General features: G+C 35.6%; 1 protein-coding gene across 1 annotated transcript in view; it reads left to right on the top strand.

Annotated features, from left to right (window-relative positions):
- The window catches only part of LOC104499648 (leucine-rich repeat and IQ domain-containing protein 1-like), a gene marked incomplete at both ends in the record, with an annotated part of 70,137 nt that overhangs the window by 6,252 nt on the left and 36,214 nt on the right, over positions 1-27,671 (top strand). Inside the window, 7 exons of the mRNA XM_010143179.1 lie at positions 5,657-6,133; positions 8,136-8,274; positions 11,624-11,743; positions 24,708-24,797; positions 25,523-25,647; positions 26,251-26,346; positions 26,686-26,771. Coding sequence (XP_010141481.1) covers positions 5,657-6,133; positions 8,136-8,274; positions 11,624-11,743; positions 24,708-24,797; positions 25,523-25,647; positions 26,251-26,346; positions 26,686-26,771 — 1,133 coding nt within the window. The remainder of the gene's footprint in view (positions 1-5,656; positions 6,134-8,135; positions 8,275-11,623; positions 11,744-24,707; positions 24,798-25,522; positions 25,648-26,250; positions 26,347-26,685; positions 26,772-27,671) is intronic.

Here is a 27,671-nt window from a genome sequence, read left to right as displayed (position 1 = left end):
CAAACAGGCTGGGACCTTTGGATCTGGGTAGATAAGAAACTGAATGTGAGCCAGCAATGTACCCTGGTACCAAAGAAAGTTAAGAACATCCTGGGCTGTATCTACAGGAACATAGTATGCTGAGAGATGTTATTATTTCCCTCTCTTCAGCCCTTATGAACTCACATCTAGAATACAGTGCCCCGTATTTTTGAGTCATCAATACATAAAAGAATAAAAGTAATTGATAAACTGAAACAAGTTTGGCCGGGGCGTTCAAGCACATGCTCAAGAAGACAGAGCCAAGCTGTTTGCAGTGGTGCGGGAGAATAAGCAACAAGGACCTAAGCTGAAACAAGAGAAGTTCAGACTGGTGTGGTGGGTTGATTCCAGACAGTAACTAAGCACCTAACAGTTGCTTGCTCACTACTCCCTCACCCAGCAGGATGGGAGAGAGAATCAGAAGAACAGAAGAAAGAAAAACCCATGGATTGAGATAAAGACAGTTTAATATGTGAAGGAAGGAGTGGAAGAAGACTCTCACACAGCCCCGCCAAGTTTTATTGCCAAACATGCTGTTATATGGCATGGAATATAGCTTTTGTCAGTTTAGGTCAGCTTTCTCAGCTGTGTCCCTTCCCAGCCTCCTGTCCACACCCTTGACTCTACCCAAGCACTGTTCAGCAAAACATTAGTGTTTTATCAATACAGTTTCAGTGACAAATCTAAAACACAGCACCATACAGGCAGCTATAATGAAAACTCCATCCCAGCTAGACCCAGTACAAGTGAAAGTAAGGAAAAACCTGTTCACTGTTAGGACAGTGATGAATTGCATCTGGTTGCCCAGAGAGGTTCTTCAGTCTCTGTTCTTGGAGGTTTTCAAGACCTGACTGGATAAAGCTCTGAGCTACCTAGTCTGATCTCAGAGCTAACACAGGTTTAAAGCCAGAGGACGGACTACAGAGCTTCTGTGGTTCCTTCAATTGAGAATTTTTCTACGGTTCTGTGTAAATGTTCTTTGAAAGAACTTGCAGATGTTTGAGAAGAACAATACTGGGAACCAGAAATTATGTAAACATCTCTTCTTTCTTGAAAGTATGGGGGTGGGTGAGGTGGGGGAGGGTTGTGGGTTTTTTTAAAGTTTTCAGAGTTCATTCACAGTCTTTTTAATTGTTAACTTTGATGTGGTTGAAGCATCTCATAAAAAATTTGATCTTAAAATAAAATTTTGTTTTAAAGCCCTCTATATTTTATTTTGACTAAAAGTACAATTTATGGATGAAAACTGTTGAAAACTGCAGTTCATAAAAGGAACTCTAAACAACTTGTTTGTATATGAGCCTTAACAGCATAGCTATTGCATTTACATACTGCAATACTCTGACTGAATGTGACATTGCTAAAGAACAGGCCAACACTAGAGAAAACTTCTGTTTCACATCTTGCTAAGTTATGAGCCCCTGTAGGTGCAACCTCAAGTATGTGAGCTGCCCAAAATAATCACTGCTTGCTTCCCTAATCTATGTTTAATACACTACTGCTGCCCAGTTAAATTGTCTGCGCTGTTTGTACCTGCAAATTTGCTGTTCTTGCCATGTTTAAGAATGAAAAATAATTTAAATTTCTGTATTCTCAGAAATGCTTTCTGTCACACAATCTTTAGATATCTTGTAGTAAGTCATCATATAAAAAATAATACAACTCCTTGACTGCAGTACTTTGCTTTCAGTCATCAGATATGCAGATATCTGCCTGGTGGAACTTGTTCTTTATAAATGCTGTTATGTATAATGCAGTGAAAATGACAGGAATTTCAGAAATGGTATTGCAGGAGAGAATGTGTAAACAGTGACTGCTTTCATGTGTTTGTAAGGGACTTTGTAACCTGCAGTTGAACATCACTAATCGTGCCTATCAAAGACAAATTTGATTTTACCACACTGTTAAAAACAAAAGCTCAGTTAAAGTTGAGGTGTACTATTTGCCTATTCCATTTACCAGAATTATCAATAATCACAGTAGATCCACAAAGGGAAAAACATAACGTTAAGCCAAGTTTTAACTAGCACACAATCTCACCCACAAAGGGGTAGAATATTATTTATGATTTAGCTGCAATGGCCAGGAGAAACTGCCATTGCTGGTAAGAACTGGCTTGTTTGTCCACTGTCCCTTTTGCCTCTGAGAGTTTTGTTCAGCAGACTTCTCCATATAATTTTCAGTGTCTCATTCTGAGAAAATGATGCTCTTTGAATAACCTGGCAGCCATTGCAAATGCAATTGCAGTAGGAAATAGTGAATGAAATGTGTCAGCTCTGTAAACAAGCTGCCACTGCCACCTTTACTTTCTGAGTGGCAACATTTTGGCTGATTTAAACTGCACTGAAAGGAGTGAATCACTTTGAGGGTGAATAATTTCATAACTTCCATATCTGTTAAGTCAGCCTGTTAAGTGTATGGGTCCTTACGCTTCCTAGCTGGTGTCAGTGGGGGTTTTTTCCTCCCCACCTCTACTCCTCCCACCTAAGCACTGCCTGTGAAATTGAGCAGAGTTTGGTCTAAATTTAGCAAGAAGACAGTTATGGATACCCTTGGTGGATTGATGTTAGGACTGAAATTGTAGCAGTCATTAATGAACGCCTGGCTTGAATTTCCAAATAGATTAAAATCTGATTCTAATACTGTTATCTTTCCTAAAGTACCTGGAAAGTCCTAGCATAAATTGAGAGGTATCTTTTTGGTAACAAAGCTACAGGGAGCTTTCTGCTCTTAGCATTTGTTTGTGAAAGCAGTATCAGGGCCACTATTCTACCACATTTGTGCATTGCTATGAAAGGCCCATCCCTTGCTCTTCTGGCTTATTATCTCTTTGTCCTAATGCAAAAGTAGTGCATCCTTTGTGGTTATGCTAAAATTTACATACAAAATAAATTTGACTTGTTTAGATCAAAATAAAACTGAATAGCCATTGAACTTGGGGGAGTGTGCTGGTCAAAGCTGCAAGCCATAACAATTTTGCTGTAGCAAGACTGCTGTATTCATCTGCATTTCATTACATGCTAAGCAGCCAGGCACTATGGATAATGGTGCTCCCATCAGGATAATCCCATTTCTTGTTTTGTCTAGATGCCAATCTATGGTTAAAATATTGGTTGTATCTTAACCAAGAAGCAATTCCAGAAGAGTTAGTGTGACCAGACCCCTTGACATAAAATGCTCAAAAAGTTCTGAAAGGCAATCAACCAATTTACATTAACTGAAATGTCTTAATACTGTCAAATTTCTTACTTTGTCTTCTCTCTTTTCTCGGATGTGGGTTTTTTCCATTAAAGAAGTCAGTCACTCTTATTTTCCATTATAGTAGCTTCCTTTCTGTGGTTTGAATAAGCTTTCTTCAGGAGCATGGCTCTGGTATCAAGAATGCTGTCGTTTTGAGACATGGAGAAAGCTGCAGTGCATTATAGGATAGTTCTACCCCAAGCCTATAGAATAGTTCTTTTTTTCTCCAGAGCTGCCTGAAATCCCTGTTCTCCTAAAGGAATCGTCAAGCTTACTGGAACCATCTTAATATTTATTGTCTGTGCTTTGGAGCTTCACCTTTTCAGGAGAACCCCAAATACAGTTGCCAAGCCACTTCATTGCTCATAATTCTGAGATGTCACTACAGCTTGTCCTTTGTAGTTTCTTGAAACTACCTAAAAGAAAAGCCACTGATACACAAAATACTCTACAAAATCAGACTATAGTTGTGGATTGCCAAGGAATGTGTCAGCTGGAAGATAGGGTGCATGCCCATAGCAACAAGGCTATATTTTTCAACCACTGCTTGGTGGAACAAAGCAGCTTCTGTGAAAAAAGTAGCACATGATCCCTGGTGACCCCACAGTTACTCCCCTCCTGATTTTTTAACTACCTTCAGCTCTCCCTCCCATTTCTGCTTGCCACATTCATAGCCACTGGAAGGGCAAAACAGCTGCTCAAGATGTCCCTGCACCTGTGAAAGGAGAGGATGCACAAGTATCCTACTCTGTTCACTGCTACAGTGTTTTAGTTTTCTTTGTTTCTGTTTTTTGAGAATGAACAAGGATGCTCAAGATATACATTCCATACAGAAGTCTATTTTGCACAGTGTATAAAACATTCTGGGTTCTTCCACAGTATTTTAATACTCAAGCAAAAAAAACTAAAAAATGGTTTGGGGGGAGTTTGTTTGGGTTTGGGGGTTTTGCTTTTTTTTTTTTTATCTTCTCACCATAATATGCTTTTTAGAACTTTGGTACTGATCTTGTACCACATTTATCTTCTTAAATACTTTAACTAATTTAAAGTATTTAACTAATGCTTTAAATATTTCATGTTGAAGAAATTATTATTTTTACTGGGTAGGAGACAGCTAGATCTAATTTGTTAGATCCTTAAGCAAATATATGCATTGGTTTAAATATTTTTAGGAGTTGTCACATTTGTGGAGTTAACAGGAATAGGAGTAATGTTGTGTAATGGGCAATCAAATGTTCAGCTAATGTGCAGTGAGTTTGGCTTCCAATTTAGTCATTCATATTTTGTCCAATAGCACTGAAGTTGCATTAGCGGAGCGAGAGCTGGAATGTTTTTTACTCTTGTAGATCTGATTCCGTATGTTTTAAAAATCTAAAATGTTCTTAGATGAACCTCACGAGAGGAAATAGCTATAAAGCTATAGAGTCTTCACAATAAAACATTATAAAAGCTTCGCCTTTCAAGAATAATGAACAGGAAGGAAAATCCTGTTATTCAAACTATAATCTTAGGACCTGATTTTTCCAGACTCCTGAGACAATTGATCTTATTTCTCCTTTTTCTCTTGGATTGTTGATCTGGAATTGACACTGTGCTCCTCTGAAACCAACATCAGATTACAGATCTCTGCATCTATCTATCCTATCAAATGAAAATGTTTTCATGATTCTGAAAGTACCTGCTACCTAATACAATGGGCAAATGCTGTCCTCATACAGACAGCCTTCTGAGTCTAACGATAAATTAGTTCATATTTGCTCTTACTCATCCTCATTGTTTAGATGAGGTAGCACAAAACTAGTGAGAGCCACACTTTGTAGATTAGTGTTGCTTCAGTCTAGCACCTTCCTTATACTGATAAAAAAAGTTTCTGTTTTCCTACATTCTCTAGGCATTGTGGTTTGTTGGGGCTTTGTTGCTGTAGTTCTAATCTAAATTTTAAAAATACTGCTATTTTATATTAGCTTTCATAGTTCCAAGATAAAATTGGATGATTAAGCCTATTACAGGATTTATAACAAAATTGCCTCAAATCCTCTAAAGTTTTTGGCTTCATATGCCTCTAATCACATGGAAAATTAATAGTGAAATACATGCTCTAGTCCCTATTTCAAACAGACTAAAACCTTTTTAAAAAAAAAAAAAGTCAGAGCAAAATAAGCAATCTAATATACATGAGTATATATTCAATACTGTCAAAAAAGAAAAATGCAATTAAGATTTTTAAATACTGGAACTGATTTTCAATCACATTACTCTTCGCTGTAAGAACATGGAACCATATAAGGATACTTTAAAATACAAGGTAGTTTAGGAAACAATAGAGGGAATATGCATTTCAAAAAGCATTTTTACAGTCTGAAACACATGTAAAAACATTTTTGTTTTCTTTCAGAATTGCCTCTTCTATTGATTCTGCCCAGGGACAATGCTGGTATTTTAATCAGTTGATGAAACTTAGTATTAAACATCGATATGCACATGAGTATGGTGAACTAAACGTTACTGACGAAGATGGACCAGGAGCACTGCAAAATCCTTTAAAGCAAACATCCACTGGCTGCCTACGGGAAAATAACCTCTTTATCATTGGTGCGACAGAAAATAAACAGGTCTTGTTGGATCCTTCCGAAAGATGGATTACTACTGGCCGTATTCAGGACACATTCATTAACTCCTCCGTACCTGGGCACCAAAAGGAAAATAAAGAAGATCAGAGGGTGAAGCAGAAGAGCTCTGAATCTTGTATTAATTACAATGAGGAAAGCAAAGGAAGCAGTAACATGTCAGCCCATCTCGCGTTGAAACAGTCAGTCATAGTAGCAAGTAATATGGGAAGAGATCTTCAGCATTTTGAGCATGATGCAAAGAGGTAAGACAGATTGCTTTCAATTAGATTGCACATATAGGCAATACGAGCGAATATATGGATAGTCAATAGGAATTTCTTGTTTAAACAGAGGTTCAGAACTTATAGTAAGAAGTAAGTACAGTATTTTTAAGCTTATTAGACACTGAAGAGTTATTTTAAGGTGAAGCACACTGGTCTTCCATATAAACAACAGTCTTTTGTGATATTCCCTCAGTCGTTATATTGCAATATAGATAGGTATGTAGTTAAAAGAATTTTAAAATACTATATAGTAGGAGAATCTGAAAACTCTTACGCTCTCCTACCTTTTCCTTCTGTTTTGCAATAAATTTATGACACCAGTTCAATGACACATACAATGTTAGGGATGAAAATGCTGGATGGTCTGCAGGAATTTTGGGGCAGTTTAAACTACAGACTAGTTTAAGGCTTTTTTTCTATACTAATTATTAGACATTCAAGACTCATCTGTGTGGAGTTTACAGTCAGTGTTGTTTAGAAGGCAAGAGGGAAAAGTTCCTTAAATCTCCTATCCTACTCTCTTGACCTTTGGCCAGTCTCCTGCTGTTGTGATGACTAAAAAGCTAACAGCCTGCCCTGCCCTTGGTACTCCTCCAACATGCCTCAACCTGCTTCTCAGATGTAGAGGCAGGACTGAGGGGCCAGTTCAACTTGTTCTGTGCCCCCAGATATTCTGCATGAATCAGACTGGTTTATTACTTCTTTGGAATGCATTTGCTGTTGGTTTGTATGGCTCTGGATGTACGGTCAGGGAAAACAGAAGCTGAAATTTTTGCCTTAAAGGTACAAAAATTCAGTATCAAAAATATATGTTTTGAAAACACTGAAGAGCCGGCATAGAGAGTGTGCTTCTTCATGCTGTTTAGACTTACGGTAAATGGGCAGTAGTGCTTGGTAGGTACTTAAGACATTAATAATTTGTCATAATATCTAGTATTCAGGAAGACCATAGAATTCATCACTACCTCTCAGGAAGTTGAAAGTAAGAGTACAGTAGTCTGTTATGGAAGATGAATGCTTTCAGAGAAATATTTTTGAAATAGTACATTTAGAGTTTTTAGTTAATGTTTTAAATGAGTTCTGTAAGCTTGTTGTTGGACAGTTCTCTTCACACAGAATACAAACCATTAAAGGGTCTTTTATTGTTTGGTTTTTTTAACTCAGCTACTGTTTTTTATTAATGCAAAGCTTATAAATAAACTATGTTTTGGAGTTGGTAAACTTAATAAACACATTTTAGGGAAAAAAAAATTCTAGCTTAACCTCTGAAGTGAGCTTTTTTGATGAAAAGTGTTCCTCTGCTTAAACAGATGCACTGCACAAGGGAAGAAAATATGTAAATATTGGGAAAAATTTGCATGTCTTTTCTTAAACCCACTGCCCAACTGAAATGAGAATTTTGTGGAGAAAAGGATTCCAAGATAGTAAAATCATAATGCAGAGCTGCTGTTAAATTTTTTCTGCATCAGTAGCATTAAATTGAGGGGTAAAATTAGGCAAAAGATGAAATTGCACTTTGTTTTTCCTGTCCGTTCCCATTGGAGATATTTGTCTCACGCTGTTTTCATAATTTAGCTCTGCTTATTGGTTTCTTTTGTTTTATTTTGGTTTTGTTTGAGGTTTTTTTTTATGTGGACATTGGAGATAAGTTGAACCCTCCAATAGTTTATTCAGTCATTGATAAACCACTTCTGTCCTAATTCTCCTTGTGAGGAGACTTCCTCTCCAATGAATATACAGGGAACATATCCCAGCAAAGATTAGTCCTCTTAGATAATTGGATTTCTAAAGTTATGTGATGTGAACATTCTCCAGTGCTTCTGAACATATGTCTCCTATGGATTGTAATTTCTTCACAGTTTAATGTCAGAGTCTTTCACTTGCATAGTTCTATGTTTTTTGGTTATAGTTTGGTAGCTATGATAATTCAGTTGTACCGGTGAGGCTACGTCATTCATAAAGATGTTTATGTCTCTGTGAGGCTACATATGGCAGCATCAGTGATCCAGTCCCTTTGGCGGCAGTATCATGCCAGGAGGAAAACTGACAGCATCAAAAAAGAAAATCGTCAGTTTATAGAAGCTTTGAGACAGAAGCATGAAGCTGCCACACTAATCCAGGTTGTTTAATGTTATTTTCTTTAATTATTTTTCAAATTTAATAGGGAAAAAAACTTACTAGTTTTATGTACTTGTTATCTTTTTGTTTATGTTTTTGTTTATGATTTTATTAATAGTTTCTTATTTAAACTTTTTTGTTTTATTTGATCAGCATAAACTTGATGTCTCTGAAAGAGAGCCTTCTTTACAAAAGGTTTTATAGAAGCATAAAAATATTTTCCCCTTTTCACCAGGTATTTTCCTGAATTAGTTTTGCTTGGTTAGAGTCTAATATTATGTTTAAGACATATTGCACCTGTGATCTTACTGGGGTGTGTCTATGCTATTAAACTGACAAACACTGAGTAGCTGGAACATCATGTCTGATATCTATATAACTAACTATTCATCCCGTCTCTTCTATCTTACCTATCCATCTCTTTGCTTTTCTCCCCATCTCCCAAAACCAGGATTGCCTCATCCATACTGCCATTGGTTACAGACCATGGCCTAGGCTGTCCTCCAGTAGATACTGAACTAACAGTTAAACAGAACAGGTTACTGTCCTGGTTTGAGCTGAAACTTCCTTGTTTTGGGAAATGGACAAATAGAATTATTCCATGCAGTATGATAATTCCGCATTTAATTGGTTAAGAGAGTCAGGTGGACGTAATGTTATGTCGGGAGCCTCTAAAAGCAGCAGCTCGGGGGTGGATCTGTCTCTTGGACTTCTGGACTTCACGAAGAGAGGACTCCCACGAATCTGCTCTGCAGCCGACTAGGGTGACTAGGCCTGACCTGACTAGACCTGAGGGCCCACACCCCCGGATCGCCAAGGATTACAGACTGTGAGCTATTCCTGCCGTGAGTCTCGTCTGGAACCGGGTGAGATATCCGAAGCTCCCGGCTGTTCGTGCAGGGAGCTTCTCTGAGTTTTCTCCGCCTGAGAGCAGCGGGGTGTTTTCCCCCCACTTTTTCCCAGCGCGAGAGGGATCCGACCAGGCCATGCCTCCTACCTCGCTGTGGGCTGCCTGCCAAGAACTGGCTGCCTGCCGAGAACGGGATGACTGCCGAGAACGGGATGACTGCCAAGAATTGACCTTGAAAAGAACAGACTGTTAAGAACTCTGGTTATCTAAGTCTTCTTCTTCATTTTTGTTTCCCTTTTTCTCGGTTTGTGCCTATATATATAATAGTGTATAGTTGTATGGTTTTATTGTGTATTAAAAGTTTGTTTCAGTTTTTCCCGAAACGCAAAACCGAGGTGTGAATTTCTTCCTTCCCCTTTAAAACCCTTCTGTCTCTGGTAAGACAGAGGGAATCGTTAAGGAAATTGAGGAGTTGTTACCTCGGTCCCCTTGGCCCTTAACAGTTACCATGTGCAAGAATTGAAGTCCATGCCTTGGCTCTGTTTAGTTTACTAACCAAATATAGTATTTACCTGCCAAGTTGCCAAGGTTCATAGGTTTATCTACATTTTTAAGTAGATGGACCCTGTATTAATTTCAGATTTCAAGTTAGCTTAAAAACATTTTATATTATAAGTCTTCTATAAAAATGTCAACAATGCTGAAGTGATTTAGGAGAATAAATTCCATTTCAGACTGAAAGTCCAGGTAATTAGTATCCATTCAACAAATGGACAGTGGCAAAATGGCCGGTAAATGTGCATAGTAACAAACAAAACAAGTACAGAATCATATTACAGCAAAATTTAGCTAATTTTTTTTTTCTGGAGTATAGTTTTTAGCTAGTATATTAACAATTCATCCATATTTTAACTTACTTACATATTTGACCTCTGCTATATATTAAAGCAATGAGTTTCACAAATTAATATAGTGATTAAAATATGCTTCCTTTCCTTTGTTTCAGACCTGATAATTTCCAAAGTTAGTATGAAAATAGTTTTTCACTGTTTATCTTCCGTGCATTTTATGGTTCTTTAGATCTCTCATATATCCATCCTTATATTCCCTCTTTTGTAAATACAAGTTTAGTCCAATTAGTCTCGATTCACATTACTCTGTACTTCTTTTTATCTTTTTGACCTCTCTGAGCACTTACCTCGTTCTATGATAATCTTTTGTAAAGAAGCGACTAGAACTGAGTTCCGTATCACAAATTTGTACAGTAAGAAAGTTTTCATCTTGTTTCTTAAAAACTACTAACGTAGAGTTTTTCTTTTTGATCATGACTGAGCAATGTCCTGGTGCTGTCATAGATATGTGTTAAGAGCTACCTTACAGTGTATCCTTCTGCATATACCACTAGGACTGCTTTTCTCCTTCGCATTTGTAAAAACTATCTGTATCTGTTGAATGGAATATATATGTAATTTGATCACTCAGTAGTATCAGAATATTTTGTTTGGGTGGTTGTAAAGATCTGTAGGAAAATAACAACAATGAAATTATAAGAAAGCAGTTCTAATACATTTGATCATTTTTACAGTGATCAAGAACCGTGTCTGTAAAACCAGTAATATTTTCAATAATTTGTGCAGTTAGACAGTAATTTCCTAAAAATTAATGTGCTAAACATTAAGCCAGAATATGAGATTTACCCTTCCTATTTTAATGCTTTCATTGCAAAGCCATTAAATGTGGGCAACACTACATCTTTCAAGACAGTGGAAATTTTTTGCATGGTGTTTTAAATGCATAAAGCATCTTGAACTATAATGATGTCAAACACTGATTTGGGGGAAAATTGCTGTCCTTAATTTAGTTTTCGTAATTCCATCTATGTAATTATGATCTCTGAAGTGTTTTCCTGAATCCAATTCTACAGCTTGGCATGTGTTCCTAACACCCTTCTGCTTTTTCTATCATTTAAGTCCTAATGTGCTTCTTTTTCTTAAATATGATTATGCCTACTGGCAATTTTTTTTTTTTTAGATAAAGAGCTTAGTTAAGAGAGAGTAACTGACCTAGGTCAATTGCATGAGATGTCTCCAAGAATTACTACTTGTAAACTAGAAGACGTGTAGTACAAGTGTATTTTTATTCTCAGTAATTTGAAAATTGACACTCAGCTTTTTCTTATGTAGCCTTTCCTTTCAGTTTATAATAGTCCCTGAAGGAATTGTCAAATAATTAATTAGTTGACCCAGGTTTGTAGTTGAGGGAGTTGCAGGATTCCTTTCTGCTTACTTGTGGAGAGCCTCTTGAGTACTCTAAGCTTTAGACATGTGCTGGCATTTAATTTGTCTTGTAGTTTTAAATGTCACATAAAGTTCAAAAAACAGATCATTGAGCTATTAAACCAAGGCCCAAGATGTTTTATCTTTCTAATGGGATAACATAGAGAATCTGGATTTGGGTTTGATCTATGGCTTTGTATAACATGCTTTAAATTTTTTGTTTAGGCATTTTGGAAGGGTTTTCTTTTGCGAAAGAAACTCACCAGTGCTCTTGCAGCTGTTCAGAGTGATGAAGTGGAGGATGACTATGAAGAAATAAATGTGGATGATTTTACGTTTTCTGAAGTAAGCACAATCATAAGCCTAAAAACTTAATGTAAAAAGTAAATACTCTTCTTCTTAAGCAATTGTGAGGGTGTTGGAAATAAAAGAAATTGTAAGGACTATCACGGCTGGAATTAGTATGTTGGATGTCCAGAAATAAAAGAAGCATTTGGTACATATAGCTCATTTAAATGTGTTTTTCATGGATTAATTGCTTCCTGCTCTTTGAGATGCTCCAATAATTACTGTAATGTTAATGTCACACCCACCATAGACCCCCGTGTATTTCTACAGTTAATGGACAATCAAATGAGAGTAAGGAAACAGCTAATTTTGTTCTAAAATGTTGAGCTTTTTTTTTTATTTGAGTGTGTATTTTGTCAACAATATCTGAGTGTGTGTTTTGATCATTTTCATGACAAATTGAGAACAATAATGTAGCTGAAAATATAGAAAATATATATGAGATTCAGTGTTGCGGTATTCCAGTAAAAAAACTACACTCTTAAAACCAGAGGTAAAGCAGGTTATTAGCTCTTCCTTTGTCTTATAGGTAAAGTGCTATAAAAGATCACGATTCTGAATACAGTTGTAAATTACAAAGAGAAGTATAGTTAAATCAGGAAAAAGAACATGCTTATAAGGTCTGTGATTCACAAAATCCAGAAATTATCTCTAGCAGTTTTTACAATTTATATAGAATTAATAATGTCCTTTGAGTTTCAAAGGGCTAAAATTGGCTCAGAAGTTTCCATTCTAAGAAATAAAAACAGACTCCAAAGGAATTTGAGGAATAACATCAATTTCAAAACTGAATTTAGCAATCATCAAAAAGTAAAAATGTCTGCACAATCAATATTGTCATTAGGTAAGAAAGGTAAAGAATCTTTAAGCCAATCTTTTATAACCTCAAAAGACAGTCTACATGGGAAGTTCTAGACTCAGAATGCATAGTAAGGCAGCGGTTCATGGCTTACCGATATGTTTGTCTGGAACTCTGCTTTCCCTAGTTGTTCGCATTTGTTGGCTTTTTGTCTTTTTAATTTTTTTTTAATGGTTTCATGTAAAGCAAAGAAAACTGATAGCAATGTGGCCATTTGAGACCTAAGAGGATATGACTTAAGGGCTTTTTCATGAACCTTTGTCTCTGAAGATGCTTATTTAGCTGCTCCACCTTTGCAAGAGCCATTTGACAATATTCCACTCAATATTCCAATATGCAGAAGAGATTGACACGATAGCCCTGCTACTGGCAGGATTAAGTCCTATTTATATTCATGTTTGTGTGGCTCAGAGAGAGTTATGAAACTAAATAAATGTTTTTATTTGGAGCAGTGCTGTTTACTGTTGATTGGTCTTCAATGATCTGAGTATTAGCATTCATTTGCCATCCCACCTCCCCTTAGGAAATAATTAGGCTTTGTTTGAAATTATTACCAATGACTTAATAACTTGGAGTAATTTTTTTTTATTCTTCTCCCTTTCAGCAGCTATTTTAAGATACATTTTCAGAATTACTGTCTTACTGTAAGAGCATGCAAAAATGTTTGAGGCAGGGGTCCCAGGAACCATTTGGTAGACAGGAAATGTGGTGTGTACACATAGAAATCTGGCTTAAATTTTAGGATTTTTTTCATTTTAATTTGAAATATATATACAAAAAAGAACAGTCTCATTAGTTGATGTTCTCTGATCCCTGGCTTCTTTCTAAAATAATAAAAAGCAGAAAGTTAAAGGATTTATTTCTTCACACAGGAAGGAAGTATCTGTTCATATATTAAAGAAGGAAAATACCCTGTTTTGAATTATTCAGCCAGTAGGCCAGCATCTTATATACTGTAATTCAATTGAGCCGTTCTTGTTTCACTCTGTTCAGCCCAAATAATCCTCTGATTTCTTTTTTTCTTTAAATCGCTAAACTGAAAACTACATGGGCTGTTTTGTTCCATCTCTCTGTCAGCAAGGCAGTCACATTTGGGCAGGTGCATGGTCCTGAGGCCAAAGAGAAAAGGAATTAGTGGGGAAGGCAGGAAAAAAGGGCCAGCTCATTTCAGAGAGGCTTGCACTGTGTCACCCTCTGGTGTTGCCACACATTTCTTCCTTCTTTTTTCCTCATTGTTATTGAGTTTATTACAAAATAAAACATGGGTCTAGGAAGCAATTCTCAGAGTAAGTGTTTAGATTCAAATCATGACAGGAGAACCACGAGCCGGTATTTTAAGTCGCTGAACTGAGGACTACTGTCAAATAAGTTACTCAAGCCCTTAGCTTCTTGAGATGAAAAATATGAGAACATTTTCTACAGAGCAATATATGTAATAAATGTACAATGAAGGATCTACCTTATTCAGTGAGTGAGCAGTTCAGTGTTCATGATCGATGACTGTAACTAGAATTATACCATGAAATTTTTGTCATGTTTTTTCCTTTGGGGTTTGGTTTTTTTTTCTTTTTAAAACATACATCTTCTCTGTGCTGAAGAGTCTGATTACGAGAAATATGTGGCTTAACTGTTATAGTCTTACACTCTGCTCTGCCTAGCCCACACTAGCCATCCTCAGTACTAGGTTGCCTGATTCCATATGTCCTTAAGCTGTTTCATCCTCTGCAGCTGGGCAACACAAAATCACATGGACTTTCTACTTCTACAGAAAAAAGAAGCAGAAGCTTGGAACAGTCTACACTTCCTATTTCCTCCTTTCTGGCTTTAGTGTTTTATAGCAAAGTGCTGAAGCAGAGCCAAATAATGACACATGATATCAGTGGCTATCTGTTGGGCCTCAAACAAGTGTGGAGGGAGGAGTACATATTGCTGGGCTAAGAGATCCCATATGCTAGGGTGTGAAGGAAGAGAAAAATATCCGGACATCGTTTTGTACTGCAGATTTCACTGCTGGATAGGGCGAATGAAATGAGAGAGAAAGGAGAAGAAACTTTCCGTATTGAAAACCAATGCAAATGTGCTAAATGTTGTCCACAAGGTTTTGGAATAGTCTACTATTTTGTGGTGTAGCCATTGTCTGAGTTTTTACATACCAGCATTATGTAGATTTCAGTCATAGTTATTTTATTCAATATTATCTAGTGTTCTACAAGATCACTAGCGTGCTAGTATTTAAACCATTTACAAATATCACAATGCAATAAGTCATTGGACACCAGTCTTTTTTAAATTACTGTTTAAGATCTTCGTTTAAACTCAGTGTACCCAGTGGTCTGTGGAAGGTGAGGCTTTGAAACAACACAGGGAAAACTCAAGTCTTTGCCAAAGATTTGTTTACTTCTTCTGTGTGCATTGAACAGTAGTATATTTTTAGTAGAGGTTTGGCACCATATCGCGTGAAAAATGAATTGCATGTGACTGAGCTGAAGAAAAGACCTTTATTTTGCTCACAATAGCATGAATAACATCATTTCACCTGAACCATTACTGATATCTTCTTGTATTCATACCAGCTCCCGTACGTTGTCAAAGGCATTCGGAGGCAACTGATGGCAGTAGTGTTTTGTGTCTGTTGTGTTCTGTAATGTCAAACAGGCTATCCCAGATGAGGTGAAAGATCTGGCCAACAGATGTCTCAGAAAGTATGATCTTGGCATTTAGTGATATTTTCATGTCTTTCATGTGGACTTTGGAGAATTCCAGCGTGTATTGTCCAGAAGGCTGATCTTAAGGCAGCCTTTCATCAGCAGTTCATCCATGTAGCAAACGATCTACAAGGCAGAGGCCACTTCACCTGTGGTGGACAAAATCTGACAACACATTTGCTTGGTGTAGCTCTTACTTTCTGTGCTGTGTAACCATGAGCATTTTCTTGATGAGAATCGGCAGTGAACGAAATGCAAAATGGCTGAACCAATTGAATATGATTAGTTATAGGACAATTCTTTACTCCAAACAGTGGCCATTGAATAAATTATGGGTTTCCTACGCTGAATCAGCATGTGGAGATATACCTTATTCTCATTAAGATAAATACCAATATTGATGTTTATATGGATCAGGAAGTAAGTACTTTATTTTTCAAAACTTCATTTTTTTAATTTAGTTTAAATCGGGGCTATCTAGTCATACTTTCTTTTTGAAAGAAGTTGCAAGCAAGCTGAAAAGAAACTCATCACTGCTTCTTTCATCAAAGTGAATTAATCTGTTACCCTGAGACCAAGTATTGTTCTGCTTCTGAGCTTGATTATGTAGAATTTTAAAATCCCAGTCTTTTTGACTGCTTTTGAAATTACTGACCAGGAGATTCCTTCACATTTTTTACATATCCACACTCAGACACATAGCTGTTCCTATTTTTTTGCTTGTCTTCCATGCCAATGGAGTAGCAGTTTTCTTTCTTTTTCTTTTTCTTTTTTTTTTTTTTTCTGTGGGGGAGGCAAGGAGGAAAAAAATAAAAACTACCTCATACATACCAACTCTTGAAAAGTAAACAGCAGTTCGAACAACAATTTCTTTACATTTCCTATCATTAGTATTCCTATCACATGTCCAAACTAGACACATACAATGTGTTTTATTTTCTTTTCAGATAATCATTCATGATGTGGTTTGTCTCGGGCTGTGAGCTTGTGATTGTGGGCTTGTGACAGTGATTGCTGTTTTCTGGCTAGTACCAGGAAATAAGAATAGCCTATGGATTAGAAGGTCCCCGTAACATTTGTTGTATCTTGACACCCTTAGACATGTCTTGCTCTTGTAATTGCTTATAAACGTCAGATCAGAATTCAGCCTTTCTGTATTCTGTACCACAAAGAATATCCTTTTTTTCATCAATTTTCTTGTAAAGTTACAGTGTTGTAGAAAAGTAAAAAAGGGTATGATGAAAATTTCATTAGGTCCATCCTCTTCTTTTAAAAAGGAGGGGTAAACTCTCTCCTAAGTAACATGTTGGGACACCAATCTTTTCAGTGATTGTGTATCAGTCTCTTGATATGATCCTGCTTCTTCAGCTGCTATGTTAATGAATCACATGCCATTCTCACTCTGTGGCATCATCAGATACATAAACCTCTTTTCTACCTCTTTGGGCAATGATGCTTATCTAAAATACTGAAATCTTGTTTTCTAGTTATCTGGTAGATATCCTGCCTTTGGAAGTAGGTTGTTGCAGCTGATATCTGATAAAATAAACACAAACACATCTATTAGGAGTTGTGGCCATTGCCAGCACTCCAGCTTCAAAGCTCATGCAGAATGTGCTCTGATTGCTTTCTGCCCTTCTACCATGAGATCTCAGTTCTTGATGCCACCTGAAATGCTTTTAATTTTTAGACAGAAACTATCTTTACAGCTTCTTTCTATCTAACTCTTGGTTAAATAGCCAGATTCAAACAAATACTTTCCAGAGGAAAGCCCACTAATGATGCATGACACTAAAGATATCATTTGGATCCCGTCTTTTGCAAAATGGTATGGTATTTTTCTAAATTATATTTAACTTCTATGACATCCTAAAGTATATGATGACATATTGATATCATCAATTATACTTTGAAGTCTTATTTGTCTAAACAGAGTCAAGCATCAGAATTGGATAAACAGCTCAAGCAATGGAAAGAATGTATAAAAGTTAAAAAATGTTAGTTCTGTGGAGTTTTAGACTCATTATTGTAGTCTCAAAGGAAAATCATTCTAAGCCAAATGCATAATAGTAAATGGAAGCAGTAACAGTCATCAGTTCTCAGTGAGCATAATTGTATCCGGAGTCTCTTGAAAGCTGAGTTAAGGATCCCAAATCATTGAATATAACATCCCTAAGTTCTTTAAACTTTAACTGTAATGTTAAAACTGACATTTTACTGTAGGTATAGATTGCATTTAAAGGATCTAGTTAAATTTCTCATATTTAGCACGTCCTCATTGACTTGCATTGGAAAAGATTTTTTAGTAATGCCTGCTAACAAATTTCAGGAGCCCTCCTAATTGACTTGTCTATGAGAAGAGGCCATTGATGCAGTCAATATTGTAATTGAGTTTAATAGCAGTACTTCTGGAGGAACCAAAGAGGAAAGTGAGATGTCAGCTTCCTTTCTCCTTCACACTTAAATCCATACGTGTCTCATTGCCTGGAGCTTGAAGTCCCTTTAGTTTAGAATATGGCAGATATTATCCAACCACAGCACATCTTAACTTTCTCAGGGGCCCCAGGGAACAGATGGGATGCATCCAAGGGAGTTGAACAAGCTGCCTGATGTAATTTTGAGGTCGTCCTCTATCATCTTTGAATGGTCGTGACAACTGGGGGAAGTTACTGGTGATTGGAAAAAGGCAGACATCACACCCATCTTCAAGAAAGGCAAGAATAAAGATCCAGGGAACTAGAGACAAATCAGCCTTATTGCAGTTCCTGGGAAGGTTGTGGAGCAAATCCTTTCAGAAGCCATTCCTAAACCCATGAAAGAAGGTGGCTGGGAGCAGCCAGCATGCATTTACCAAGGGCTGATCAACTTCATTGCTTTCTATCACAAGGTGACTGGCACTATGAGTAAGGTTAGGGCAGTGTATATTGCATGCCTTTATTTTAGCAAGTCTGTTGAACAGTCTCCTACAGTCTTACTCTCAAAATCTGTTGAGGTATGGGCTGGACAAGTAGACTAAAAGGTGAGTGGCAAGTTGACTGGACTGCCAGGCTTAGATAGTTGTCTCTGGTGCAAAATCCAACTTGTGGACAGTAATGAATGCAGCCAATCATGGAAGTAGGGGAACCAAAACAGTAAGTATTTTAATTAACAACCTATGTGATGGAACAGAGTGCATCTCAACAAGTGTTTAGGTGATACCAATTTGGGGGCAACGAATGCTGGAGGACCAGGATGTCCTTTAGAGCAGCCAGCGCAGGCTAGATAAGCAGGCTGACCAGAGCCTCATGGTGTTGAAGAAAAGCAAGTGCAAAGTCCAGCATATGGGCTGGAGTCACCCATGCAATGCTGTTGTCTAGGGTCTGACTGGCTAGGAAGCAGCACCACATGAAAAGGACCTAGGGTCCTAATGGAGTTTCTCTGCCATGCAGTTCTTGAGTTTCTAATAGTGGAAAAAGAAAAGGGGAAAAAAACCCCAAACCATACCCTATAACACAGTCTTAATTTAGCTAAAACCTATTTGACTTTATGTCTAGTTTTTCATTGAATGGAGCAGGCTAAGGAATCCTAAAAGTTAAGTACTGTTAAACCCATCTCCTGGTACACAGTCTGGTTATTTTGTTTGCATGGAAAATAATTTAAAATTTTATTTTGATATGGAATTAGCAGTAACTATAGGTCATTTCAGAAGTCTGAGTTTACAACAGGAAAACGTCCTAAAGAATCAGCTCCTGAAGCTCTTGAATTTCCCAAAGAGAAGCAGTGCAGGTCCCAAAAGATTTACAGCGTTGCAACTGTAGTTATGAATCAACCAACTTTAACTTGCAGATTCATTTGTGTGTAATTTATTTTGAATAGAGGAGTTAGTACTAGGGACATATAAGGACAGTATAAGAGAAGCTGTAAGTTCATTAAGGCCTATCCTCTTTAGAATTAAGCATTTTTAGTGTAGATAGTTGTTATCACCAGTTTCAAATTTTATATGCTTATAACTTAGTCCTTCTTTGCTCTTTATCTTCCAAATACTTTTTTTTGTTCTTGTTTCTGATATAGAGACTTCTAAACAGTAAGAAAAAGTTGTATTGAAATTGAATCAGTTTTCTCATGTGACATGAACTTTGGAACATATTAAAGGTTAGAAGATTAAAAACTTGTGACTAGTCTGGTTTTTTTATTACCATGTGCTTCTGCCTGACTTCCCTTCCTTCGACAAAACTGCAAGCTGAAGTACAGCTTTCCTTTCTACTATGTTTTTAATATTCATTCCCCAAACTTGATAGAGCATTTAGGGTTATCTTCCTTTGAATTCTTTGAATGTACAGTATTTAAGCATTGGGGATGAGGGATCTCTTGGCTGTTTTGTTTGTTGGGTTTTTTGATTCATTGCCCCTTGAAAGGTCTGTTTGTTTGTTTTCACAGAGGTAGAGCTTGGTAAAAGGCTTGCAGGGACATACCAGCTGAAGTTTTTATAGTGTGGCAGAGTCAGAGAGGGGAAGACCTGAAGATTCTTGTCATCTTAATAGAGAAAGACTGCACCTGGGGTCTTAGAACCATTTTGATGGGTGGCCTGAAGGTGTCAGGAGCCTGCTATTTATTGAGGTGTGTGGGGGTGGCATCAGGAAAGATTTTTTTGAAGCAAACATTTCTGATGCTTACTTGAACCATGTCTAACCTCTGAAGCTGAGGTTACCTTTTACCCATCTGTGTTTTTTATTCCTGTATTCAGAAAAAGATGTAGGACCCAGAGCTTCCTTTGTCAGACTCGAGACAAAAATGCATTTCTAGAAAAATTTGGGTCACGTAGGTCATGAATGACTGACATGAACTACAAGAAGATTCAGACTTTTGGAGAGTTAATTATGTATATATACATTTAAACTTTTTTGTGAACAAAAACTTTCAGAGTCCCTGAAATTTTTGTTATTCATTTGGTTTTGTATGTTCTGAAATAAATTACTGCTATAATATTAGTCATATGTATTTAAAAAATCACATGGGTATATATATAAAATATAAATATATATGTATGTATTAGAATTTGAGAGAACAGTTAGGTTCCTGAGGTTATTACACAGTTTGGAAAAATTACATTTGGAGAAGACATTCCCAATACATTTTTCTTGAATGTTTTTCAAACAGAATGTAGTGATTTTACCAGTAATTCTCAATGCAGCCTTCTTATAAATGGACAATTATACTGCTATTCTTGTCCTCTAATTTTCCTACAAGAATGTGCTCTTAATAATTAACCAGCTTTTGTAAGACTATAAAATCTCTTGGGGTCAATTAATCATTGCAAAGTTTCTCTGGAATTCATACGATACTCACTACTTTTTTTGGCTTGAAACATTGTTTGGTTTTAGCAGTCATGAGAATGCAGCCATGCCCAGCTTTCTGTCTGAATTCTCTTGTCTTACATAAAGACAGGGTTGAAAAAGAAGCATTGCCAAAGGTTAAACTAACCTTTATTAGGGTGGTAACCTATTTATCTTCACCTCATAAAATGTGTGAATAAGCATGAAAGACAAACCCAGAGAAATAGATTAATTTTCCTACTACTTGCATTTTCTATAAAATGTATATCCACTAAACTGTCTAATTAAAAAGAAGACTGTATACAGGTTTTTTTCTAAAATTGTTGAAATCAATATAGTTTCAAAATGGCAGAACTTAGGCTGAATTTTTATGATACTGGAAATGGAACAATAATGCAACTAACAGATGATTCAGTTAAGGATGTTCATATTTGATACTGTCTTAGCTTTGGAAGTTTTTTAGAAAGTCTGGATCTGAATTGATATTCAACTTCCTCACACTGAACTAAGCTTTGGACATGAACTTGAGTTTCTCAGAAAATCTAGCCCATAATGTAATCTTGCTGGTCTGTATTTCTTCCAGTCTTGGAAGTATCTTGGAAGTATCCTGAGAAGAAGCTAAATGAAAACTAGCATAAACTCTAGGGTAGAAAAAAAAAATCTTGAGAAATTTGCTAAGTATTATGAATGTGTTTCAAACAGTAAGCTAAAGAGAATTCATTTCTGTGAAGTTTTAATAAAAAATTAGAAAAGTCCATGTATATTTTGTGTCCATTTGAAAACTGAAACTTTTAAAAAGTAATCAGTACAGTTTTTGATCTGAAACAAACACTGGAAATAAAGTACGGAGTATACACAAGTGTAAATTACATCTTCAGATGAACTAATGTGTGTAAAATCAACTGTACGTGATTTACACATATGTGTAAAGCTGCTTTATATACCTCAGTATTTATGAAATCAATTCCTTTAGACTTCAGAAATAAACATAAATATAGTGTGCCCATAACTGTTTATGTAGACCATACAATCAAACATTATCATTTTACTTGCTCTATAATTAATCTCAGATTTTTTTTCTTCTTCTCTTAGTGGACATTGTCAGTAAAAACGGATCTAGTTTTTAGCCTTAGGTATTGGTAAATCTGTCATAAATTTTGCATTATTTATAATTTAGGTCTGTGTTTATGGGAAAGATACGGACAGAAGTTTCTTAAATGTAGTCTGTCAAAATCTCTAAACATAGATAGGGATAAACATAGTGGAAGAGCTTATATTTGAAAATCAATTGCATGTTTATTTTTGTTGGCCAAAACAAAGACGGTGTGGTATATTTTTATAGTATGCTAGACATTTAAAGGAGTGTAAATGTGCTTAATGATAAATCAGTTATCTTTTTTTTATTTTGCATATTTATACCTTTGAGTCATTCTTTTATCTTTTCATTGATACTTCTTTTCAACACTCAGAACACTGAAAGACATTTTATAGATTATGAAAGAAATAACACTGTGGAGAATATGAAATTAATAAATGGCAAACACTGGGCTAAGAAAAAATCTGTGAGAAAAAGTTTCAACCTAAATATTAAGAGTAGAGAACTTTAATTGTGTTATGGTATAACTATAAAGCAAAATTATTCAATCAGTGTACTGCTTAAGTGATTCTTGTTTCAAAAAACTGACTTCAGCTTTGGACAGTTAGTTCTCATGTTTCATGATTTTATTGATTTCCGTCACTAGCAATTTCATCAGAGTGGTAAAAATTCAAATAGCCAGGATGCAATCTTGCCCTGAAATCTGGCAGTAGAACTTAGATCATATTTACTGCTAATGTAAGACATTTAAGTATCCAGGCAATTAATGGACACATAAGTTGATTGACATTTAAATTGTAGAAGTGGAAATCTACCTCTCTCCCAGCTGTATTGATTCTTCTGCAAAAAGAGAAGGAAAAAAATACTTCAGAAACTGGCAATTTTCACATATATTTACATACCAGCAGAGTTGAAGACACATCTTTTGCAGACATGGAGTTTACCTGTAACAGGATTGCATGCCCACACTTAGAAAAGAAGTGAAAAACTCTTATCTGAAAAGCTAGGCATGTTCTTTGTATGGTGCCATTGAAGAGTAAATTCAAGGAGGACAAAGAGCAATAATATCTAATACCACTGACAGGTTTTGGTCAGATTTTCTCCCTTTTTGATAGTTAATGATTTTGACCATTCTGCTTATAGACCCCAGGCGATTGCAAACCTTGAATACGTCATAGCTTTGCCTCTGCTGAGATACAAACTTGTCAGTCTTCTGGGTCCAAACTGTCCAAATTTCACATGTTTAAATGAATACCTTTGGGATTTGATTTGCTATGATCTGCTTCTGGATAGATTTTAACTGTGACTTTTTTTTTAAAAAAATGAAAAATTGTTTGAATCAACCAGTCAGTGGTTATCAGCATAAGACTAATCACTGAGGAGAGATAGGTTAGTGGGTTGTAGGTGAATGTAACAGTTAAAGAATGTAATATACTTCATTTGTTGCATGACTCTGCAGTTTATTTGCATAGATATACAACCACCTGAGAGAGGAGGTGTGGTAAAAAGGGTAGTGTTGTATATTTATCATTACTTGAAATGGTAAGAAGGGGAAGAGTGGTAAAGAGAAATTATCCGTTTATAATGAGGGCATAGAATTTATCCAGATTTATTAAACAAAAAATGAAAACTAAACCATGCTGTAATCAAAAAATAGGGAATTCCAGAAACAGGGAATCAAAGATATAAGAATACGTGCCTTTCAAGACATGAAAATAGAGTAAAAATTTATTGCAGATTTATTTTGAAAAGCTAGTTAAGAATACAAGAATAATAATACTTGTTCACATTTATCTTATAAATAAAGAGAGTGTTCTTAGAGTCACCAAATTATGCAACCAGTACCTGGAGTAACCTTTTCTACATAGCTGGAATTGATCCTTTTGTCTCTCAGAATTTCAAAGGTCTTGGAAGACCACCTTGTTTCACCAGTCTAAGGCTGTGCAAAATCCTGTTTGCACTAAGGTATCCAAAATTAGGGTGATTTCTCAGGGTCAGAAATCAGTGCGATCTGAAATATTCTATGAATGGGAGAAAAGTAGTCCAGTTTTATAAATTATGCGTGTTCAAAAGAATGAACCCCAGGCTCTTTGCTGCTGAAGAACAGCCTGAATGACTGAGCCCTGTGGAAGGGAGGCCAAATTCTTCAGAGGTATTTACTTACTGTGTGGGAGTAATTTACTTCTCTCACTTATCAGAATATATTGAAAGAACATGTGTTCAAAAAAACTCAAGGATGTATAAGAAAAATAAGTAATACATGGGTTGAGTTTGAAACAAAATCTAAATTTTGTTTTTATGAAAAAAACCTGAATTCTGCTTTGAAGTGCTAGAGACACTAGTTAGCACCTGATTCTGCCACCCCTCTTCATTCTGAGCTATTGTTTTTGTTTACAAATTATTCCATTACATCAAAAATAAAATTGATTAATTGAAAGAATAAGTATATATAACATTCACTTTTTAACCCCAAATTTCAATGAAAACTAATCACCAACTCAGTTCATCTCCGCAAAAGCAAGTTTCACAGAGTCAGGCAGCTACATCTGGATATTAAATACTCAATTAGTCAAAAGCAGCAAATAGTGCTGTTCATGTTCTTTAGGCCTTAAAGTACCTTATGTCTGTATTTTTTTAGAGTTTGGCAGTCTTTTAATAACTTGAGGTTGATAACAAAGTTGGGATAAAATCACAAGAATTTGAGATGGCAGGGATGCATCTTATTTAAAAAAAAAAAACAAAAAAACAGAACAGAAACCAAAACCCCAGAACCCACAAATGCTGTTAATCTGATTTGTTTAAAATAAGACAGTACAACACAGCACCTCCAAAGGTGTTTTAAGTGTGATTACTCTGCAGGTGGAATTCTGATGTATGACTTGAAAACACTTGAAACAGTGTGTAAGACAATTTAAAAGAGACTCTGCAAAAGTTATCAAAACTAAACTGATTTTATCAGTGCACAATTTGACTTTACTCATTCATGCAGGCTGCATTAGAGAAGGAATGGCTAACTCTGGATTCCACCCGTTTCCCTTCAAAAACACTCCTGCCCTCAAACCAGCTGCACTGGCCAAAGGTAACATGTCACAGAAACTTCTTACTCTTCATTCAGTCTTTATTTGTTCCTTGAGGATATGCTATTCTGGGGTGATTAATATGACAATCTATTGACTTGAAAAACACGATTACTTTTAGAAGTCTCAGACTTCCTCCTCATCTCCAGATGCAATTTTTCTTTCAGATTTTCTTTCATTTGCTTAGTTTTTTCTTTATTTTGGATTTATTTCAACACTTTATTTCACAGTAGCAGAAAAAAAAGATGATGTGCTTCATCTGTACATTTGGCAATGGATTAAAAATTGCTAGTTGACACACTACTTTAAAAATACTAAGATCTGCATTATATGACAACAGCTGAATGTTTTCAGAACAGCTAAAGGTCATTGAACTGTAATGTCTGCTAGTTATTTGATAAACTTTGAAGTTCTAGCTTTTTGTTTTGGTAGGGTTTTCTCTTCTTGTTACAAGCATAGTATTACTAATGTTTGTATTTCCTACAATTAAAAGGAGTCTTATAAATGTATAATTCACTATATTTGGGAACAATTAGTATAACTAAAGTCACATTTTTTCCCTGTTTAGTTCGTTGAAGCTAAGATCTGTAATGGGCATATCACCGTTAAGAATTCTTTCTGTTATAGTAATAGACCCTGCAAACCCTGATGCAGGTTTACCTGCATATTTTAAAATCAAACTTGCTGGAATCATCAACTGCATTTTTTTTCCCTTTCTCTTACTTAGAACTATTCTAGGCCTTCAAAATCCAGTGAACATTCAAACAGTTTGCCATTGTCACCACAAGAAGTTTGGCAGTGTGTAAACACACCACATTCATACTCAGCAGAAAATATCCACTTTCATAACAGGTAAGTTATATAATGTATTTTTTTTCCATTATATTTAGTTCATTTAGATTTTACAAAGATCAAAAGGAGGAGAACTTGAGACTGTTTTCTGATGCTTTTGAGACTTTTGGTTACTGTGGTTAAAACGTATTTACTTGTTAAAACCAAATATATTGAATTCAGTTGTTATTTTTCATAGACTACCAGAATTAAGATATAAGAATATATATGTGTATTTTTAATTATCTAGGCTTGACTATAAATCATAAATCTTACATTTTTTCACATATATCATAACATAGATGTTGAAATAGAGATTTGGAAGACTAGATAAAGATTAAAAGGGATTTCTTACACAGCTGCATTCTTTTGGAGAGAAAGGACTGAAATATGCTTCAAGTAATTGAAATGTAAACATTTCAAAATGATGGCAGACTTTTATTACTCTCCAAGATAAAGCCTTGCCGGAGTATTAAAATAGACTTTTTTGTAATATTTCCAAGCTTCAAAAGAGCCTTTAAAAGACATAAACAACTTGCAGAATAACAAAGGCTGCAAAATATTCACCCAAGATCCTTCCTTATTTACCTACCTTTCAGTACCACTTCTATACTTTGTTTTCAGGTCAGGAAAGGAAACAATGTCACAGCTCTCTGACTGGAAGGAAAAAGAGAAATTTTCATTCACGTCTGAAAAAGAAGAGAAAATTTCAGAAGAATGGTATGTTAAGCTCTTTTGCTTACATAGTGACTTACAGGAATACATACAGCTGACTGCTGGTGCGTGTCTTTTTTAAGCTGCCCATTTCAAAAACCTCTCTTTTCTACCAAAGCAACAATTATTGTAATTACTTTTACAAGTGTCTGGGACACCAGCTTAATTAGTTGCAATACTGTGATGTTAAGATAAGCATTGCAGCTATCTGTGTGGTTCAGAAAGTTTCATACCATGCAGAAGAAGTACTATACACTTCTTTCTGAAAAGTGCATTATACAATAATATGCAGCTGGTGTAACATAATACATGTGAAATGTTTAGTAAGTTATTCTCTTCCCCTAGGGGTTTTAAGAATATTTGGACTGCACAGCTAATGCTGAAGAGGGCCCATAAAATGAAGCCTAAAAAATATAGTAATAAAAATTTAGGTAAGTCAACAGTTTAAAAATGCTTATATTTATGTCATTTTTCTAGTCTTAAATCTCAAAAAAGTTTGCTCGCACAGCTTTAAACATTGATTTGAAAAAACATGGAGTGTGATTCAGTAAAAACAACTCAGTTTAAATCAATTTTTTCCAGTGATAAGATATTCACATTTTAAAAAATGTTCTACTGGATTTTGAAGTTGAATATTTGACAGCTATGCTAAACAGTAATTTTGTTTCTTTTTGTTCACTTATCCCTTTTTCTATATGTGGAATTTATATTTCTGTATTTTGTCCTTCTTGTATTTTCCTCTTGGGGGAATCTCAGGTTAAAATTATTGACTTATGCAAGGACTGTTATGAAGATGAAGTTTAATACATATGAAATGAAATAATATATTTTGTATTAAATATTCACTATGGAAATAAATAATGCTTACCCAGCTTCTCTGTAGTTGTCTTCTGGTTCTTCTCAGATATTTTTATGTCAATGAACCTTTCTTAGAATCATTAAATATTAGTATGATATGTTAATAGAGTACGTTAATTAAAACAGTAATAAAATACTGCTAGTATAAGAAATACTCAAATATGTAACAGCCTAGTTGACCTAACTCTAAATGATCTTTGGAAAGTGTACCTTTATTTACATTTAATTTTTCAATAACTACATCATAAGCTACAGTTAACTTTCCTATTTTGTATAGCTTTGCAAATCTCTGTATTAAGTGTTGAAAATGTCGAAAGACATTTTGCTCTTGGAAGGGAAAAAATTCAGCCTACAAATATGCTTAAGGAAAGTGTTTCTCTGTATAATTTTTTCTACTTTAAATATCATGTCTAAGACTAAATATGACAAAAAAAGATCTCTAGTTAAAAAAGAAACAAGGGAGGAGGGGGAGA

Source organism: Buceros rhinoceros, unplaced genomic scaffold, assembly GCF_000710305.1.
Source record: "Buceros rhinoceros silvestris isolate BGI_N320 unplaced genomic scaffold, ASM71030v1 scaffold6629, whole genome shotgun sequence".
NCBI classification, from domain to species: Eukaryota; Metazoa; Chordata; class Aves; order Bucerotiformes; family Bucerotidae; genus Buceros; species Buceros rhinoceros.
Note: the sequence above shows the minus strand (reverse complement) of the source record. Positions and strands in the feature narration are given on the sequence as shown.